Source organism: Sus scrofa, chromosome 13 (genome assembly GCF_054392235.1).
Source record: "Sus scrofa isolate SSC_HxYL_T2T_F1_AM1 chromosome 13, Sscrofa_HxYL_maternal_Yorkshire_Landrace_v2.0, whole genome shotgun sequence".
NCBI lineage: Eukaryota > Metazoa > Chordata > Mammalia > Artiodactyla > Suidae > Sus > Sus scrofa.
In genome coordinates this window covers 165,136,698-165,157,135 of record NC_139395.1, presented here as the reverse complement: position 1 = coordinate 165,157,135, position 20,438 = coordinate 165,136,698, and the positions used below count along the sequence as shown (strand labels likewise).

General features: G+C 36.1%; 1 protein-coding gene across 23 annotated transcripts in view; it reads right to left on the bottom strand.

Annotated features, from left to right (window-relative positions):
• The window catches only part of MORC1 (MORC family CW-type zinc finger 1), a 353,564-nt gene that overhangs the window by 133,852 nt on the left and 199,274 nt on the right, over positions 1-20,438 (bottom strand). For 18 of the 23 annotated variants that reach the window (XM_084991381.1, XM_084991382.1, XM_084991383.1 and 15 more), the window contains 3 exons: positions 19,656-19,764; positions 14,346-14,505; positions 11,304-11,409 (listed from right to left, as the gene is read on the bottom strand). In XM_084991381.1, coding sequence (XP_084847507.1) covers positions 11,304-11,409; positions 14,346-14,505; positions 19,656-19,764 — 375 coding nt within the window. Of the gene's footprint in view, positions 1-11,303; positions 11,410-11,919; positions 12,063-14,345; positions 14,506-19,655; positions 19,765-20,438 lie in introns of all 23 variants that reach the window. The other 5 variants (XM_084991397.1, XM_084991399.1, XM_084991400.1 and 2 more) reach the window with 2 other exon arrangements.

The following is a 20,438-nucleotide window of genomic DNA, read 5'->3' as shown; positions in this document are numbered from 1 at the left end:
GCAGATGCGGCTCAGATCCCATGTTGCTGTGGCTCTGGCATAGGCTGGTGGCTACAGCTCCGATTCAACCCCTAGCCTGGGAACCTCCATATGCCATGGGAAGTGGCTCTAGAAAAGGCAAAAAGACCAAAATAATAATAATAATAATAATAATAATGTGTTTGAGCCTATATGACTATCAGGCTAAAGCAAGCAGATATAGGAAGGGGTTAACATACTTAAAAAACAGGGCAATCACAAATCAAAACTGAACATTACATTTACAAAAACTGAAAAGTACTCAAGCATAAAATAAATAGAAACCATCCAACCAAAAAAAGAAAAGAAGAGAAACATAGAATCAACTTAAAACAAGGTTTAAAATGGCAATAAATACATATCATTCAACAATGACCTTAAATATCAATGGACTGAATGCTCCAATCAAAAGACACAGAGGAGCAGATTGGATAAAAAAGCAAAAACCTTCAATTTGCTGTCTACAAAAAACTCACCTTAGAGCAAAGGACACACAGATTGAAAGTGAGGGGAATGGGAAAAGATATTTCATGGCAATGAACAAGACAGGAAAGCAGGAGTTGCAATACTCACATCAGACAAAATGGACTTTAAAACGAAGGCCATACAAAAAGATAAAGAAGGACACTATTGAATGGTTAAAGGATCCATTCAAGAAGAGGATATTACAACCATCAATATATATGCCCCTAATATAGGAACACCCAGATACCTACAACAAATACTAACAGACATAAAAGGAGAAACTGATGAGAATACAGAATAGGAGACTTTAACACCCCACTCACATCAATGGACAGATCGTCTAGACAGAAAAGCAACAAGGCAACAGAGATCCTAAAGGACACAATAGAAAAGTTAGACTTAATTGACATTTTCAGGACATTACATCCAAAAAAAAATCAGCATACACATTCTTCTCAAGTGCACATGGAACATTCTCAAGAATTGATCACATACTGGGGCACAAAGCTAACCTCGACAAATTTAAGAATATAGAAATTATTTCAAGTATCTTATCTGACCACAATGGCATGAAACTAGAAATCAACCACAGGAAAAGAAATGACGAAAAACTTACTACATGGAGACTAAACAACATGCTACTAAAAAACCAATGGGTCAATGAGGAAATCAAGAAGGAAATTAAAAAATACCTCGAGACAAATAATAATGAAGACATAACCACTCCAAATCTATGGGATGCTGCAAAAGAAGTGCTCAGAGGTAAATTCATAGCAATACAGGCCTTCCTCAAAAAAGAAGAAAAATCTCAAATTGACAACTTAACCCACCACCTAAATGAATTAGAAAAAGAACAAAGTCTAAATCCTAAAGTCAGCAGAAAGAAGGAAATCATAAAGAACAAAGAGGAAATCAATAAAATAGAGATCAAAAAAAGAATAGAAAAAAAACCCAATAAAACCAAGAGCTAGTTCTTTGAAAAGGTAAACAAAATTGACAAACCTCTGGCTAGACTCACTAAGAAGAGAGAAAAAAACCCAAATAAACAAAATAAGAAATGAAAAAGGAGAAGTCACAATGGATACTAGAGAAATACAAAAAAAAAAAAAAAAATGGAGAATACTATGAACAATTACATGCCAACAAATTTGACAACCTAGAAGAAATGGACAACTTTCTAGAGACTTACAGCTTGCCAAAACTGAATCAATAAGAAATAGATCAACTGAACAGACTGATCACTAGAAATGAAATGGAATATGTCATAAAAAACACTCTCTACAAATAAAAGTCCAGGACCAGATGGTTTCACAGGCGAATTCTACCAAACATACAAAGAAGAACTTACACCCATCCTCCTTAAACTTTTTCAAAAGATTAAAGAAGAAGGAACACTCCCAAAGACATTCAACGACACCACCAACACCCTAATTCCAAAACCAGACAAAGATACCACCAAAAAAGAAAACTAGAGGCCAATATCTTTGATGAATATAGATACAAAAATTCTCAACAAAATTTTAGCCAACTGAATCCAACAACATAAAAAAAAGATCATACACCACGATGAAATGGGATTCATCCCAGGTTCACAAGGATGGTTCAATGTACACAAATCAATCAATGTCATACATCACATTAACAAAAGAAAAGTCAAAAACCACATAATCATCTCAATAGATGCAGAAAAAGCATTTGAAAAAGTACAACATCCATTCATGATCAAAACTCTTACCAAAGTGGGTATAGAGGAAACACACCTTAACATAATAAAAGCCATTTATAACAAACCCACAGCAAATATAATACTCAGTGGAGAAAAGCTGAAAGTCTTCCCACTAAAATCAGGAACAAGACAAGGATGTCCACTCTCACCACTGTTATTCAACATAGTACTAGAAGTCCTAGCCATAGCAATCAAACAAACAAAAGAAATAAAAGACATCCAAATAGGAAGAGAAGAGGAAAAACTGTCACTATATGCAGATGACATGATACCATGTATAGAAAACCTCAGGACTCAACCCAAAAACTACTCAAACTGATCAACAAATTCAGCAAAGTAGCAGGATATAAGATTAACATTCAGAAATCAGTCACATTTCTGTATACCAACAATGAAATATTAGAAAAGGAATACAAAAATAAAATGCCTTTTAAAACTGCACCATAAAAAAACAAATACCTAGGAATGCACCTAACCAAGGAGCTAAAAAATTTATATGCTGAGAACTACAAAACATTAATCAAGGAATTTAAAGATATAAACAAATGGAAAGATCCCATGCTCCTGGGTTGGAAAAAAGAATATTGTAAAAATGCCCATACTACCCAAAGCAATCTACAGATTCCATGCAATCCCTATCATAATTACCCATGACATTTTTCACAGAACTAGAACAAACAATCCAAAAATTTATATGGAACCACAAAAGACCCAGAATTGCCAAAGCCATTCTGAAGAACAAAAACCAAGTAGGAAACATAATTCTCCCAGACTTCAGGCAATATTACAAAGCCACAGTCATCAAGACAGCGTAGTACTGGTACCAAAACTGACAGATAGACCAATGGAACAGAATAGAGAACCCAGAAATAAACCCAGGCACCTATGGTCAATTAATCTTTGACAAAGGAGGCAAGAATATAAAATGGGAAAAAGACAATCTTTTCAGCAAGTATTACTGGAAAACCTGGACAGCTGCATGCAAATCAATGAAACAGGAACACACCCTCACACCATGCACAAAAATAAACTCAAAATGGCTGAAAGACTTAAATGTAAGACAAGATATCACCAAACTCCTGGAAAAGAACATAGGCAAAACATTCTCTGACATCAACCTCAGAAATGTTTTCTCAGGTCAGTTTCCCAAAGCAACAGAAATAAAACCAAAAATAAACCAGTGGGACCTAATCAAACTTATAAGCTTTTGCACAGCAAAGGAAACCAAAAAGAAAACAAAAAGACATCTTACAGAGTGGGAGAAAATAGTTTCAAATGATGTAACTCACAAGGGCTTAATCTCAAAAATATACGAACAACTTATACAACTCAACAGCAAAAAAGCCAACAACCCAATTGAAAATGGGCAAAAGACCTGAATAGACATTTCGCCAAGGAAGATGTACAGATGGCCAATAAGCACATGAAAAAATGCTCAACATCACTGATTATTAGAGAAATGCAAACCAACACTACCACGAGAATGGCAGACTATTGCCTTTGGAATGAATTAGCAATGAGATCCTGGTGTGTAGCACTGGCAACTATGTCTCGTCACTTATGATGTAGTATGATAATGTGAGAAAAAAGAATGTATGCATGTATGTGTAACTGGGTTACCATGCTGTATAGCAGAAAATTGACAGAACAGTGTAAACCAGCTATAATGGAAAAAAAAAATCATTATATACATAAAAAAAAATTATTACCCGTTTCCTGATGGGGAAAATAAATAAAAGGCACTCAACAAACAAGAAATAAGTGACTTCCTCAGTTTGACAAAAGGCTTTGATTCAAAAAAATAATAACTAGAAAAGATATCATTCCTAATCATTAAACATAAAATAATTTCATTAAGACAAAAACAAGACAAAAATGTATGTCTACTATTACCATTTCTATTTAACTAGCTAATTAGTTAAAACGAGAACAAAAAAAAGAAACAAGTATAAGAGAAATACACAAACCTATCACCATTTGCAAATAAAAACCATAAAGAAAATGTAACTAAAAACTTAGAATAAAACAGTTCAGTAAATGGTGAAATATAAAGTTAACAGGCAAAAAAAACAATGACTTTATTACCTTAACACTAATGAATAAGTAAAACTTTATTACCTTAACACTAATGAATAAATAACCAGAAAAAGCAATGGAGGGAAACAAAAGTCTTACTGAATGCCAAGAAGAGTCAGAAAATACCCATGAATAAACCTAGCAAGAAATACACAAGACCCACATGAAGAAATAATAATAGCTAACAATTACTGATTACATACTATATGCCAAGAAGTATTTTAAGTGCTTTTTACAACATATATCGCTTGATCTTCACAACCGTGTGATATAAGACTATTATTATTACTATTATTTTCAAATGAATAAATTGAGGCTCTATGAGGTTACTACCTTCCTCATGATAACACAGCTTGTAGAACATAAACTAAATTCAAACAGTCTAACTACCAAAGCTCTGTTCTTAATTACTATGCTATACTATGGTGTTATAAAACTCCACTCGACTAATAAGAACCAAAACATAAATATGCTAGTTCTCTTCCAGTGGACTGGCAATCAAAAGCCTAAGAATTTTTATAATAAAAATTGAAAAGCTGATTTAAAAAATTCACATAGAAAAGAACATCTACAAGAAGAGCAAAAAAAATTTTTATAAGTTTAGGGGTAGTTATCTTACCAAATATAAAAATACATTATAAGAGCTATAAAAATTAAAATTTTCTAATGTGGCAGGAATAAAAAAATACATTAGTGAAAAGAAATAGATATTTAAAAACAGATCCATGTACCGTAGGAACCTAGTTTTTAGTAACAATGCATTTCAAATAAGTAGAAAAGGTTGAACTATCTTACAAAAGCTATATCCATGCAAACTATTATAGTTGGAATGGATAAGCAGTGAGATCCTGCTGAATAATATAGGGACTATATCCAATAACTTGTGATGGAACATGATGGAGGATAATGTGAGAAAAAGAATGTATGTATATATGTAACTGGGTCACTTTGCTGTACAGAAGAATCTGACAGAACATTGTATATCAACTATTATAATTTTTTAATTAAAAAGTTTTAAAAGAGGCCATATCCATGAGGAAAAGAGGAAATTAATCTCTCCTTCCCCCATGCACACACACTTTATACCACGTACAAAAATTTCAGTTATTACTTATAACTGCATGTGAGTCTACAATTATCTCGATAAACATTTTAATTTTAAATATGTCAGGTTTCAGATAGGAGAAAATATTTTCCTCACTTAAATTTAACATCCAAAGTATTAACAGCTAGACTAAACTTAATATTCCTAAAAATCAATAAGAAAAACTATATGATAGAAATATAAGAAAAATAAACAAAAAAATTATAGAAGCAAAGTAAGTGTTCAAAAAACATGAAAATATACTCAGCTTTGTCAATAATCAGGAGAGAACTACTGCAGAGAAATACTTAATTTACCTTGTAAATTTTTTCAAAGTAACAAAAGTTTATTATCTCACAGTTCTAGAGGCTAGAAGTATTAGATAAAGTTAGCATAGTTGGTATTTCTAAGGGCTGTGAGGAAAAATCTGTTCCATGACTTTTGCCTAAGTTCTGGTATGTTGCTACCTAGCAAAATTTTTAAAGATTGAATATATCAAAGCTTGGTGAAAAAGAGACTAAGGGCCTTGAGAAAATTCACACTGTTGGTTGCATGTACAGAAAATTTTAGCTTTTGGCACAGTACTTTAGCACTATCTACTTAAGTTTAAAATTACTACCACTTAATCTATTAACAATATAACCTATAATAACAGTATTATTTCTGAGAATACTAAAGAAATACCTGTATTTATGACCCAAAATGCAAGTATAAAGGTCAGTATTGTTAAATGAGTAAAAAAGTGAAGTCCCATCAATAGAGAAGTATTGATGTACAGTATCACATTATATAGCATAATGCATAATAACTGAATATTATGCAAAATTGTTACACACCAACATATAGTAATTGATTATTATACAGCCATTTCAAAAATTAGGTATATCGTTTTAAGAAGAGCCATCTTTTAAAATGAAATATAGCATTATCTTATAGAGCAACAAGGGTTTCTGGGAGTAATGGCTGATTGCAGTGTTACAGCAAAGAAAAAAGAAGTGTAATATGAGCCTGGAACACCCTGTGGTTCCAGCGAGTACAAAAATGTCCAAAAATGATGACGACAGATGAAAAGAACATACGATTCAGTTCAAATAGGCTCCCACTCGCCAAATTTAGGACAACTTTTGCCACAAAATTTATATTAATGGTGATGGGTTAGAGTCTAGGATAAAAAGAATAAAAAAAACTCCATGGATCCTTATAGCATATAGAGGAAGAATAAGAGGTTGAAAGATAAAACAAGTGTGGTAAAATATTTACATTTGTGGAATCTGAGTGAATTCTTTGTATTACTTTTGCAATCCTTTTCAAAAGTCTAAATTATTCCAAAAGAAAAAGTTTAAAAAAGTTTGAGTTTAATATAAACTGAAAAATACTGGGGGGAAAAAAGAGATGGAATATTTAAAAACTCAAGTTTCAGAGTAATTTCTTTTTTCTTTTTTCTTTTTTTGGTCTTTTTGCCATTTCTTGGGCCGCTCTTGTGGCATATGGAGGTTCCCAGGCTAGGGGTCGAATCAGAGCTGGAGCCACCAGCCTACACCACAGCCACTGCAACGCGGGATCTGAGCTGCGTCTGCAATCTGTACCACAGCTCATGGCAATGCCAGATCCTTAACCCACTGAGCAAGGCCAGGGATCAAACCTGCAACCTCATGGTTCCTAGTCAGATTCGTTAACCACTGAGCCATGACGGGAACTCCTCCTCAAGTTTCAGAGTAATTTCTACAGAAGAAGTGAGATTAAGGGCACTGGGATTAAAAATGAGGAAGCACTATTACACTGATCTGTGTGTTTATAGAGATTTGAATAGTTTTCAGTAAACTATGTACCACCCCACTCTCTGCCCCCAAAGAATAATGCCCCTGGAACAGGTCATGGACCACCAGGTAAACAAGGAAGAGTGAGATGTAGGAGAGAGTAAAGAAAACTAACATGTGGATCCACGATTTTATGGCATTATCTTACATGAAATTTTAAAATCTTAATTATGAAATAATCATTTCATACATCTATAGAAGGCATTATATGTCTTATGAATGAAATTTAAAACACTGAATTATAGAATTCTAACCCCACACCTGACAACTACATAAAACTGTCTGGGTAAGGAATGCTGAAGTAGAATTACAATCCTGTAGATTTTGCAGATGCCAATTTAGACTAACCACATCTGACGTAATGATGGGCACTGACTCATTTTAAAACCCTCCACCAGCCTGTCATCTTCCATTTGCTTAATCCCACTGCACTCCATCAATACAGGACCTTTAAAAATGACTCTAAATTTTAACCATCTCTGTGACTGGGACAGAACATTATTAAGAGCCACCAGTGAGAAACAAAAAACGGATGAGCTTGATTCTGTTTTGCACAAATGGACTACTTCAAAGGGAAAAAAATACAACTTGGTGAGGGGAAAAAAGTTACAAAGGTTTGAGGTGTGTGACTTGATCTAGAGTTCCAAAAATTACCACAGCATAAATTAATAAACAAAATTGTCTAAGCAGGCCCTAAAGAAACATCTTGTTTTCTGTTACTCATTTTCTTTAATATTCAGTATTCTCAGCCCTTCCCTACCCCTATATTTTGTTCCAAACTCTTGATTTTTTTTTTTTATTTCTTACAAAACTATTTTTCATGTCATCCCCTTCCCTTTCCAGGAAATTTGCCTGCATTTAACATGATATAAATCAAAACAATTCTTTACCTGAATATACAACGCGTTTTCTACATATCACCTTGGAATCTCTGTATGCTTCCCTGGCACTCTCCACTTACCACATTCGCAGATTCAAACTCCAGTTTAATACCTCACACGTTAAATGCAAACTTCCACCTCATCTGCAGTCTGAAATTCTGAGATGACTCTTACCGATCTACATATTTTTTTTAAGTGAAAACAGGTGGTCTCTAGACTGACATTGCCAAAGCACATGCCACTGCCCCTGTACTTGAACATCACTCCTAATGATATTTTCATGAGGTTATTGTCATCTCCAAACAAGGCCCTGTCAGTAGTCGGATTACTACTAGTAGAGCCTTAGCCCAAAGCAGAAAGATGAAGGGTTTTGACTGCTAAGTTTAAAACTGATGCCAAGTATTCGCAAGAACTATATGAAAGCTCAGACCCTTTGAATCAATAGTTCCCTTCCTGGGAATCCATCTCAAGAAACCAATTCAAAAGAATTAAAAAATATATATCTATGAATATGTTTACTTCAACTCTATCCAAAAAAACAGGAAGTATTATGTAAATTACGATGAATCAGCTCAAGGGCCACTTATCAAGAAACCACTATGAAATGAGGCTTACTAAGACTACATAACAAGAGTTCCCTGGAGATCTAGTGGTTAAGGATACGGTGTTGTCACCCCTGTGGTGCAGGCTCAATCCCTGGTCTGGGAACTTCCACATGTTGCAGGCATAGCCCAAAAACAACAACAACAGCAAAAAGAAAAAAAAACCACAAAAAAACCTGCATAACTTAAAGTGTAGAAATGAATCATAAATGAAAGAAGAAAAATGAGAAATTGTACTTAAGAAACACTGGAATGGGATAATATAAATTAGGAATTATGATATAGAAATTATCTTCCTCAAAAAATTTAAAAATATTGTTTCATTTTTGATTTTACAATAAACAAAATTGGAAGAAAATAAAAAAATACCAGAAAACCTCTTCTCTGCAGCCAAAAACCTGAAAACTTGGATTTTCCTACTTCTATGTAGAAAATCAAATTATTTTCAGAGTCAGCAGGACTACACTATCTAAGACTAAAGGTGAAAATTACACAGTTCCAAGGTTTGAAACTTGTTTTGGACAGATGTAAAATCATGCCTAGTTGCTTTGAGGGGATACAATAATCAGAAGAAAAAGAAATGATTAGTGGGGAAAAAAAGTTGTTATAAAACCGTTTGTTCTTGAAACTAAGATTATATAAACTATACTTGATTAGAAGTTCAAATATCATAAGTCCTAATGGAAGAGGAGTCAGATAAAGATCCACCTTGGACCAGATGTATTCTTTCAGCCCCAAGAGTGAGTGTTTTTCTAGTCCCTTGGCGAAGAGGAGTTAGGTGTTACTGTCAGAATCCACTGACTTTTCAAAGGAGAAAACTACAGTGGCATTTATCACTTCACCCCAAGAGGTACTACCGTTGTCCCTTCTTGGCACTAGGGTGATACTCATACCAGAAGCCATGAGAAGTATCTTTGGTATAGAAAGTACATCTCCTCTTTATAATAATCCTTCCTCATAAAATCCCATCCTTGTCTTTAAAAAATTTTTGTCTTTGAAGTATGAAAAAACTTGCTGAAAAATCAAACAAAAAATTCCAAGATGGTCAACGTTCCAGAGTGAAACTGTACATGTCCTGGTTCTGATCCATTTTCTTTATTTTGTAATTAACTGCCTAAGTGGCTTAAGAAGCTTCTGGCTTCATTAAACAATCTAGAAACAGTAAGAATGTTTCCCAAAGAATTAGCTGTCAAATTATTCCTCTAATAATGTATTATTTCCTGATGCTAGTGTTGAAATGCCAAGGCACACTGACAGAGAACTATTTGAAAATTTGAACTCAAAGCTTTTAAACAGTATTAAACATTGGTTTTGGAACCAGCTGTTGAGCAAAAAGGCAAGGTCAGCCAGCAAAAAAAGGAGGAAATAGTATTGGAGGTGATAGTAACTTCTCTGGGCCTCCTTTCTGATATTGACATTGTTAATGTTAGCAAAAAAGTCCCCAACATTTGTAGAACATTAATTAGGCTGGACATTTTCTGCAAGAGGAAAAAACCCTCCATTTCTACGTAAATTAATAATTCCACATGTTAGAATGAAACGAAAAAAATATATAAATTCGAAAAAAATAAAAAAGATAAGTGTATTATCAAACATTAAACTTTCTAACTGGGGAAAGGACTTTCAAAATTTCACCGCCAAGGAAAAAGAAAAGGAAGTTCTCTACTCTGATGTGATTACTTGGGTCTCAATATCTTAGTTTAAAGCCCTCTGTCCAATGTGATAGCTACTGGCCAATTGGGCACTAGTCCAAACTGGTAGGTGCTATATGTGTAAAACATACACTGGATTTCAAAGATTACAATGAAAAAAAACAAAAACAAATGTAAAACATCTTGATGTTTTCCATATTGAAATTGAAAATATATATACATATATATCAGATAAGATAAAAGCATTACTAAAATTAATTTTACCCATTTTTACTTTTCTTAATGTTGCTACTAGAAAATTTAAGATGACATACATGGTTCAGATTTGTGGCTCTCATTACATTTCTACTGAACAACACTGGTTCATGAAACCAATCAGATTGGATTAAATTTCTTTAAAGTCCCTTCTAACTCTGCATTGTGACACAAAGAGGCTACAGGTTTAAGCTAATTAAGCTTCACATACAAAATTACTTTAGAGAAAGCTAGGTTTAATCACTATTTCCTGTTTCTCCAGACTTTTTCACCCATGCCCACTACTGCTTTCTCATTGTTTGCTATGGATTCCCAGGCCAAGAAAAACAAATGTGTCCATTTATTTATTTATTTATTCATTTATAAACAGCAAGTATGTAGTTCACAGAGCCATTCTGAATTTCTCTTGGGTTATATTCCTCTGAATCTCCTGGGGAACATAAGAAAAATACTGATTCCTAGGTTTGATGCCTAGAGATTCCAGCTCAGTGGATCTGGGATGAAACAGGATCCTGTACTTCTCAAGAAGCTTCCTAGGTCACTCAGAGCCTCAGTCAGATTTGGGAATCAGCAGTCTAGCCTAACTTACTTCATCCGTGACTGGGGTAGAATGAATTGTTCTAGTGCTAAGGCCCAGTGGCCTCCAACCTGGAACCAGTGCAGGACTCCTAATTCCAGCTCACTGCCACTGTTGAGACACATTCTGTCAAATACATGTGTTACTCACTCCTCAAGAGCTCCAGCCATCAGGATGTCTTCCTTGTCAGTTTTAACATCCAACTCAGGTTCTCCACTGAGCAGAAGTTTCAAGTTATAAATAACCAGCAAAGTACCTAGTGGAAAAATAAATGTTTGACCTGTCAATACTAACTACACTAAGTATTAGTTATGGTGCTGTATTATCTTATCTATGAAATTAGGCCTACAACAGACTAAAATTCCTTCTGTGCTTCAGGAAATAATATGCTTAGATAAGTTTCAAGGTATATGTCTCATAGCAAATTCCACTCTACTAAGGTGGTTGAGTTTTTACAATTCAGTGCTTCTTTTAACTACTTAATTCATTATGTCTTTCAAATTGGATTCTCAGACTTTGGCACTCTTTCCATAATTTGCATTATAAAAACTGCTAGAAGTCTGAACCAAATTTGTTTTATAGGTAAAGCTATCATTTGCAGAACTGAAATGAATGCACATAAGAACAAAGATGAATTTTTGAAATTTGTATAAATATGAAATATTATTTTTAGACTATAAAATTTGTGCTGGTAAACTTTTTCTGTATAGGGCCAGATAATAAATATTTCAGCTTTTGCAGTTGCAGCCCTCTCACAACTACTCACAGTTCAACTCCAAGTTGCAGTGTGAAAGCTGCTTGTACTGAATACCTAAATGAATGACGTGGCTATGTTCCAATAAAAATTTATTTACAATAACAGGTATCAGGCTCATTTGATCTTCAGGCCCTTGTTTGCTGACTCCTGCTCTAAAGCACAGTAAACAAAAAAGTGCAAATTCGTTATGAAGTTTTTTATAATATAAAGACAAGCACTGTCAGAAAAAATAAAAGAAAAACAAATTATACTTTCCTTGGTAGTACTAAAACAGAAGGGAGAACAGCAGAGTGACTAAGAATTTGGATGTGGGAGCCTAAATACCTGTGTCTAAATCTTGGATCAATAAATAAATAAATAAATAAATAAATACATAAATCTTGGATCAACCTGACTTCCCACTGTGGTTCAGCAGTAACAAATCTGACTAGTATCCATGAGGATGCGGGTTCGATCCCTGGCCCTGCTCAGTGGGTTAAAGATGGGCATTGCTGTGAGCTGTGGTGTAGGTCTCAGACATGGCTTGGATCTGGCATTGCTGTGGCTATGGCTATGGCCAGCAGCTGCAGCTCCAGCTCCAATTTGACCCCTGGTTTGGGAACTTCCATATGCCACAGTGTGGCCCTCAAAAGACAAAAAAAACCAAAAAACAAAAAATTCCCACACAACCTTGTATCAACCAGTTACATTTATACAATGACCTTAGGTAAATTGCCTAAACTCTATGAACCTATATTTTCTAATTTATACCATGGAGCTCATGAGGTACTTAAAACACAATCCTTTGTCTGGAGGATTAAATGAGTTATAAAGCATTTAGAAAAGTATCCAGGAAATATTATACCTTTCATAGTATTTATACAAGTATTTCACAATTAGAAGGCAACTAAGAGATTACATTAACTGTTCTTAAAGTATGCTATGCATATGTTAATGAAGGGAATATTTATTTAATTACCACTAGTTTTGCTCTGTGAGAAAAGGAAAAGGATGACATAAAACATCACTTTTATTATCTCCTCTTAGTACCTCTAATGGAGCCACATGTCATAAAATTTACCCAAGGCCATTGTGAACTCTAGCTTGCAAATGAGCAATATCTAAGCCAGCAAGTCTTCAGGCATGTGAGAGGGAAGGGCTGGCTCTTGGCAACTGACTGACAGACATTTCATTGAGATTTCTTAACAGTCTCAATGTTAAAAGTTTGAGGCAAAGGGCATTTTCATTCTATTTGCTTTGCATTTTTATGTACAAAGCCATTCTTTCTGAAACCATAATTCCCCTTGCAGAGCCAATAGACACATAACATTTTTGTTCCTTCATAGCTAATAAACAGGTATTAACTACCTGCTATGAGTGATACATGTTATTTCATTTGTGATTCCTCTGTACATATGTACCACACTCACCCACAAAACACATGAAGAATGTTTTTATCTCAAGATAATCTCATGACTCCCTGTCTCAGTTACTTTGGTCTTTAGTCTTCACTAAATTGTCACTTTCCAGTGAGGCCTTCTGAGTCACCAAGTCTTAAAGTGCAAATCATCCCTCCCATTCCTAATAATTTTTTTTCCCTTTCCGACTTTATTTTTCTCTTTACCACCATCTAACATGGTCTCTATTCTACTTATTTTTCTTATTTATTGTTTTTACCCATCACTAGAATGTAAGCAGGTAGGGATTTTTGTGTCTTGTTCATTGCTGCATTTCCAGCATCTAAAACAGTATCTAGCATGTAGTAGGCATTTAGCATATTTGTGGAATAAATGAATGGATAAACACTCAAAAAGAAATCACTTTTAAACAAAATGCCACCAGTTAGAGAAGAAATTTTAAAGGTAACATGGGCCAAGCCAGAAAAAAATTCTCAGAATTTTGCTGCAAACATAAAAGAGTATTCATATTGAAAGGATTTTAATATGAACATAGCAGAATTTTGCATATAAACATTACAAAAAGCAAAATGCAAATGGCCTTCTTTAGAGTAGGAATCTTTTTGTTTCTAGGAATGAAAAGTGGTAGAAATCTGGAGAAGGACTGGCACAGAAACCTAGATTTGTTCCTTTATAAACTGCTAACTCTTATAAACCCTGAGATCATTTAATCTTGGATGCTGCAGTCAAGCATCACCTGACTTGGTTACATAGTGCAGGGGCTGTAAGATTCCCTGTTGTCAGAGCCTGCAGCATCCTCTTCAGTTTCACAAAGCTCATACAAATACGAACCTTTCTCCCAGTGTCAGGAACCTAAGAGTTATTCCTGCCTGGATTCTCCTAAGACAAAACTTGCATAAATAAAATGAATAACTGCCACATATGAGATTCCATGTGATAGTATAAACAGAAAAAACATGAAATCATATTTATAGTCTTTCATAAGACACTGAAAACAAATACTTCCACATCAAAATTTCAGGGTTTTGATGATCTTACCACATTTCCCATAGATCACATCAAATTGCTGCATCAATTCAGCTTCAGTTTTAAATGGAGAATACTTATAAATTATAGACAATTCCGTTGAGAATTTTTGAAGATTGTCTGTGACAGATTCTCTGGTTTTTGTTAGCCATGAGGGTATTGGAACCACAACCTATGGAAAAAAAAACACATCAATTTACTATGAAATAAACAAGTAAAAACCATCATTCTTTTGCCTTATCCTAATTCAGTTCATTTACCATCCAGCCAAATGATAAGACACCAAGTTAAAAGTCTTTTTCCCCATGTATTCTAGTTTTATAAGGAAGAAGTAAAAACAAACATGTACACTCTTTGTTTTATTCTAAAAATACTCCACTGCAGGAGCTCCCATCATGGCTCAAAGGAAACAAATCTGACTGGTATCCATGAGGACACAGGTTTGATCCCTGGCCTCGCTCAGTGGGTTAAGGACCCAGTGTTGCCATGACCTGTGGTGTAGGTCGCAGATGTGGCTCACATCCTGCGTTGCTGTGGCTTTGGCATAGGCCAGCAGCTTAAGCTCTGATTCGACCCCTAGCTCAGGAACCTCCATATGCCATGAGTGCAGCCCTAAAAAAAAAAAAAAAAGACAAATAAATAAATACATACTGCACTTTGCTTTTATAAATAAATAAAGCACTTCACTGTAGAACGTGGGGATGGTTTTATTCTAAAATGTTCCACTGCAGAAAGTGGGCACAGGTGGAATGTACTGAATCATGGCTAGAATGGCAGAGGAAACAACAGTATCAGTATTTTAGGAGTTGAAAAGTAGGTGACAGTATACCACATAAATCAACCCGTGTCAAAAAAGAGAAGACCCAGCCTGATTTACAACTGAGAATCCTCTAAAAGGCTCAGAGATCGATGGCATGAATTCACTCTGGAGGTAGGAAAAAGGAGAAGAGAGGGGGAGAAGCAGCATCTGGATCCCCATCTGGCAAGAGCCCCTCCCCACCTCCACAGGGACTGGATGTTTATTCTCTGGAAAGAGAGGAACAAAGCATGTCTGGATTAGAGGATATACCATGCACAGTTGGCAAGGGACTTAACTGAGATTAGAGGGATTAAATGAAAGTATACATATCGGATGCTGAGAATCCCAAATCTCTTCTCTCATTTGGCTGCCAGAAAGCTGCCAGTCAGGCCCTCAGGCAGAAGGGTATAGCAGCCTTCTTTGAGATCTCTGACCAGTTGAGAAAGAAAGACATAAGGAAAATTACACTAAGGATTCTCCAATAAAACCACCCAGTAGATCTCATTATTGTAAACTGCAGAGCTGCCAAGCCCCACCCATATTCTCAGAGCTTTCAACTGACAGTTTATTGGACTAATATTCAGGATTAACAGCCAGCTAAGAAAATCCTCTAATGTGACAGACAGAGACCAAATAAACAAGCACAGACAAAGCAACTCAGTGGTAAAACAAACAAAACAAACAAAAATAAGAGGAAGATGAAGATTTCAGGGGAAAAAAAAAAATCATAGTATCTTCAGCACTCTAAGAAGAAATAATGTATCCATGAAACAAGAACTAAGTATCTTTAAAAAGGAATGTTGAGATACTAAAAAGAGTCCTTGGAAGTAAAAAAAATTTTATGAAAGAGTTAGAAGATAAATCTTAGAAAAAACCCCAGAAAACAAAACAAAAATATATACATAAAGGACAGAAAATAGGAGAGAAAAGATAAGTAAATTAAAGAACCAGCTCCAGACACACAAGAGCTTAAGAAGAGGTGTTGTAAAGGAGAGAAAAGATAATAAGAATGGATGAAAATCATCAAATGCTACAGGAAAATATCCCAGAATTAGACTGAAAATGTTCAACAATAGATACAAACAGACCGCCCAAAAGCAAAACACCAAGCACTGGGGGAAAAGACCTTCAAAAATAGAGGGAGGGTAACTGGGTCACATAGAAGACTCAGAAATTAAAATGGCTTCAGTGTCTTCAATAACACTAGAAATTACAAAATAATGAAGAAATGCCTTCAAAATCCTGAAAGAAAATACCTTCCAAGAAAAAGTATTAAGCCAAACTATCACTAAGGATTTCCCATTGTGGCTCAGCAGGTTACAAACCCAACCAGTACCCCAGAGGATGCAGGTTCCATCCCTGGCCTCGATCAGAGCGTTAAAGATCCGGCATTGCTGTGAGGTGTGGTGTAGGTTGTAGGTGTGGCTCAGATCCTGATTTGCTGTGGCTGTGGTGTAGGCTGACAGCTAGCCTGGGATTTGACCCCTAGCCTGGCAACTTCCATGTGCTTAGGGTACAGCCCTAGAAAGCAAAAATAAAATAAATATATAAGGTAAGAAAGATAAATAAAAACAAACTATCATTAAGTGTTTGGGCAGGATAAAAACCTTTTACCTGCCTCACATCCACTTGCTGAGAACACTAATGGAGAACACAGCACAGCCAGAGAGGGAGCAAGCTGGGAAAGAAGCCCTGACACAGAAGAGAGGTGAAGAGAACTGCCAGGATGATGGCAGGGGTAAACCCCAAGGTGGTAGCTGACCACCAGCCATGGAAAGCAGGACTGTGAGGGGCAGCACACAAGAAGACTGCAGAGCAGAGTTCTTCGGGAAGGTGGAACTGACAAAATGAAATTGTCTGGCAGGAGTCCAGCATGCCCACTGGTATTAATATGATGATAAAGACATATAAATCCAAGCGAATTTTCAGTGACAGTGATGAGTACACAGACATTAAGAAATTATTACCTACTGATTAAAATTAAAAGTTGGGAACAGGAGTTCCTGTTGCAGCTCAGTAGGTTAAGAACTGGACACAGAGTACATGAGTATGTGGGTTCAATCCCTGACCTAGCTCAGTGGATTAGGCATTGCTGCAAGCTGTGGCACAGGTCAGAGATGGGGCTCAGATCCAGTGTTGCTATGCCTGTGGCGTAGGCCCCAACTGCAGCTTTGATTTGACCCCTAGCCCACGCATTTCATATGCCACAGGTGTGGCCATAAAAAGAAAAAATAAAATAATGGTTTATTACATGGTATACGTGTATATTGTTTATATAGTCTCATGATGTAAATACTGGCATATTATTGCTTATATAGTCTCATTATGTAAATAATGACATAACGAAAATCATAAGCGAGCTTTGTTGATGGTGGAGAAGTGGAAGGGGGTGTGGGCATATGTATGTGTGTGAGATAGGAGCAAAGAAAAAGAAACATAAAAATCTTTCTCTTTTATACAGGGAGGTTAACAGATAATGCCTAAATCAAATCAAGAAAGAGCAATTCCCGGGAGTTCCAGCAGAACTCCCAGTGCAGCAGAAACGAATCTGACTATTAACCATGTGGTTGCAGGTTTGATCCCTGGCCTTACTCAGTGGGTTAAGGATCCAACATTGCCATGAACTGTGGTGCAGGTCACAGAGTGGCTCAGATCTTGCACTGTTGTGGCTGTGGCCGGCAGCTGTAGCTCCAATTTGACCCCGAGCCTGGGAACTTTTATATGCCATGGGTGTGGCCCTAAAAAGCAAAAAAAAAAAAAAAAAAGAATAAAAGAAATAGCAATTCTAGCATGTTATGCAGAAATCTGCAGGAAAATATAAAAAAAAATCAGTTAATATTGTTGAAAGAGATAGCGTCTGTAGAAGTGGAAATGGGAAGAGGTTCCTGGTTTTAGTTTTTTTAAAAAAAGGAAATGGCCCATTTTAGGAAAACTACAACCTCACTTTGGCTCAATTTCCCTTGCCCTTTACAAAAAGTACAACACAAATGCTTAAAGTATTGCTTTTCCTCATGTCAGAACCCCACTCAGCTACTCCCTATTACCTATATACCTATTCCTGTTAATCAGCCCCACTACACAGGTGGGCATGCCAGGCTCTTGCTGGACAATCCCACGTTTCTGCACAGTCCCTCCAAACCCCAGTCATCTCCAGGTCTGAGACTTGCCACATGCCATTTTTCACCACATACCAGCCTTTCTGGTTGCAAGCTGTACTATCCCCATAAAACCCTCATTGGCCACTCAAGACTCTCTAATCTTTCCATCTACATCATTGCTTTTGACAACTAAGTAACAGCAGGAACACACACTCATTAAACAGCATGTTTTATTTATTTGTTTATTTTGTCTTTTTGCCATTTCTTGGGCTGCTCCCAAGGCATATGGAGGTTCCCAGGCTAGGGGTCTAATCGGAGCTGGAGCCACCAGCCTGCGCCAGATCTCAGCCACGTCTGCAACCTACACCACAGCTAGCAGCAACGCCAGATCCTTAACTCACTGAGCAAGGCCAGGGATCGAATCTGCAAACTCATGGCTCCTAGTCAGATTCGTTAACCACTGTGCCACGAGGGGAACTCCAAAACAGCATGTTTTCCAAACACCCTCATTTTGTTGTTTATCCAATTCACACATGTCTGCCTTATTTTGTGATAAAATTGAAAACACTTTAATGGTCAGGTGGTTTCCTTGTTTTCTACCTTCCACAGGGTCCATCCAGTGCTGAATAGATAGCAGTTCCTCAAGATGTATCTGCTGGACTGAATTACAATGGATGTTCATAATATTAAAACTGTGACACTGCAAATTAATAAAATGTCACTGGGTCAGCAAATGGAGTTAAAATTATGGCCAATAGTTATAGCTTTAAGTCTGTTTTGCATTCAGTTTCTTTAAATGTTGTTTTCCCAGTCTTTTGAATCCAATATTCTATTTATTGCAAGAATGGTGATCTATTTCTGGACAAGCGGTGGAAATGTTCTGCAGGCTTCATTGTGCCCAAGGGAGCCTCTTATTCTGGGAGATCTGTGTAGATGTGTAATAAAAATGAAGTTCTGAAAACTGCCTAGGAGTTAAAAACCTACTTAAGAGGAGTTCCCATTGTGGTTCAGTGGGTTAAGGACCTGACGTTGTCTCTGTGAGGATGTGGGTTCCATCCCTGGCTACACTCAGTGGGTTAAGGATCTGGTGTTGCTGCAAGCTGCAGCTCAGATCTGATGGCTGTGGCTCAGGCCTCAGCTGCAGCTCAGATTCAACCCCTAGCCTGAGAACCTCTATAGGCCAAAGGTGCAGCCATTAAAAAAAAAAAAAAAAAAAAACACACACTTAAAAAAGGGATCAATAGGACATGCCTCCAATGACCCCGGAAGGGCCAGCCACCCTCTCTCCATTTCCCAAATATATTCCTAAATTTCTAAAAGATAATCAGGAAAAAAAAAAAAAAGCATGTTAGATTTTATCTCCTGAGATGGTAAATGAAAACAGTTTTGTTACCATGGGAACCAAAGGAAAATCTCAACCCTTACCTCACTCAGACCTTCTCTCTCACAAAATGTCTGAGAAAAAAACACACAGGTCATCGTTTCTTCCTTCTTTGTAAAAAGAATAAAGTCTTTTCCAATCCTCATGGATCCACTATATTAAAAATCAAGAATATAATAGTTCACATCTCAAAGACTAGAAAGAAGGAACAGGTGAGCATGATATTGTGTACTTAACAGGTTGTTCTTTTCCTAGAAATAGGTCCACTGCTTTGCTGATTTATCACCAAGAGGGTATGATTTTTTTTTTTTTTCCTCAAAGCAGAGCAGATTTTGAATTAAACCCAACAGTCTTGCTTGAGATATGACTGCTGAAGATAAGGTGCTGTCCAGGGCTCAAGCAAAGAACAAGCATTCGTCCCTGGACGGTACCACCCAGCTGACTGTTCCCTCATGTCCTCTTTCTCTTTGAGACACAGTAATAACACAGACACATATAACTCCTACACTAAGATATGCTTTGAGAAATAATAGAGCATAGACATGTGGTGAAGTTCTAGGGTACAGGGATGCTATTTCAGCAATCTCTGAAAAAAGATTAATCATCTATTTGAGAATTGTCTTTTAAAACACTGTAAAGATTTAAGTCAGTTATGGGTATGGAAATTCTAAAACAAGGAAGGTAGGACTCTCACGTTTATATTCTTTTTTAAGCTTTAGAAACTTGGATCATACTCTGTAAGATTTCCTTTAACCAGATGTTATTCCCAATAATCAATATAAATAATATATGTATTAAATATATAAATTATATAAATGTATTTAATT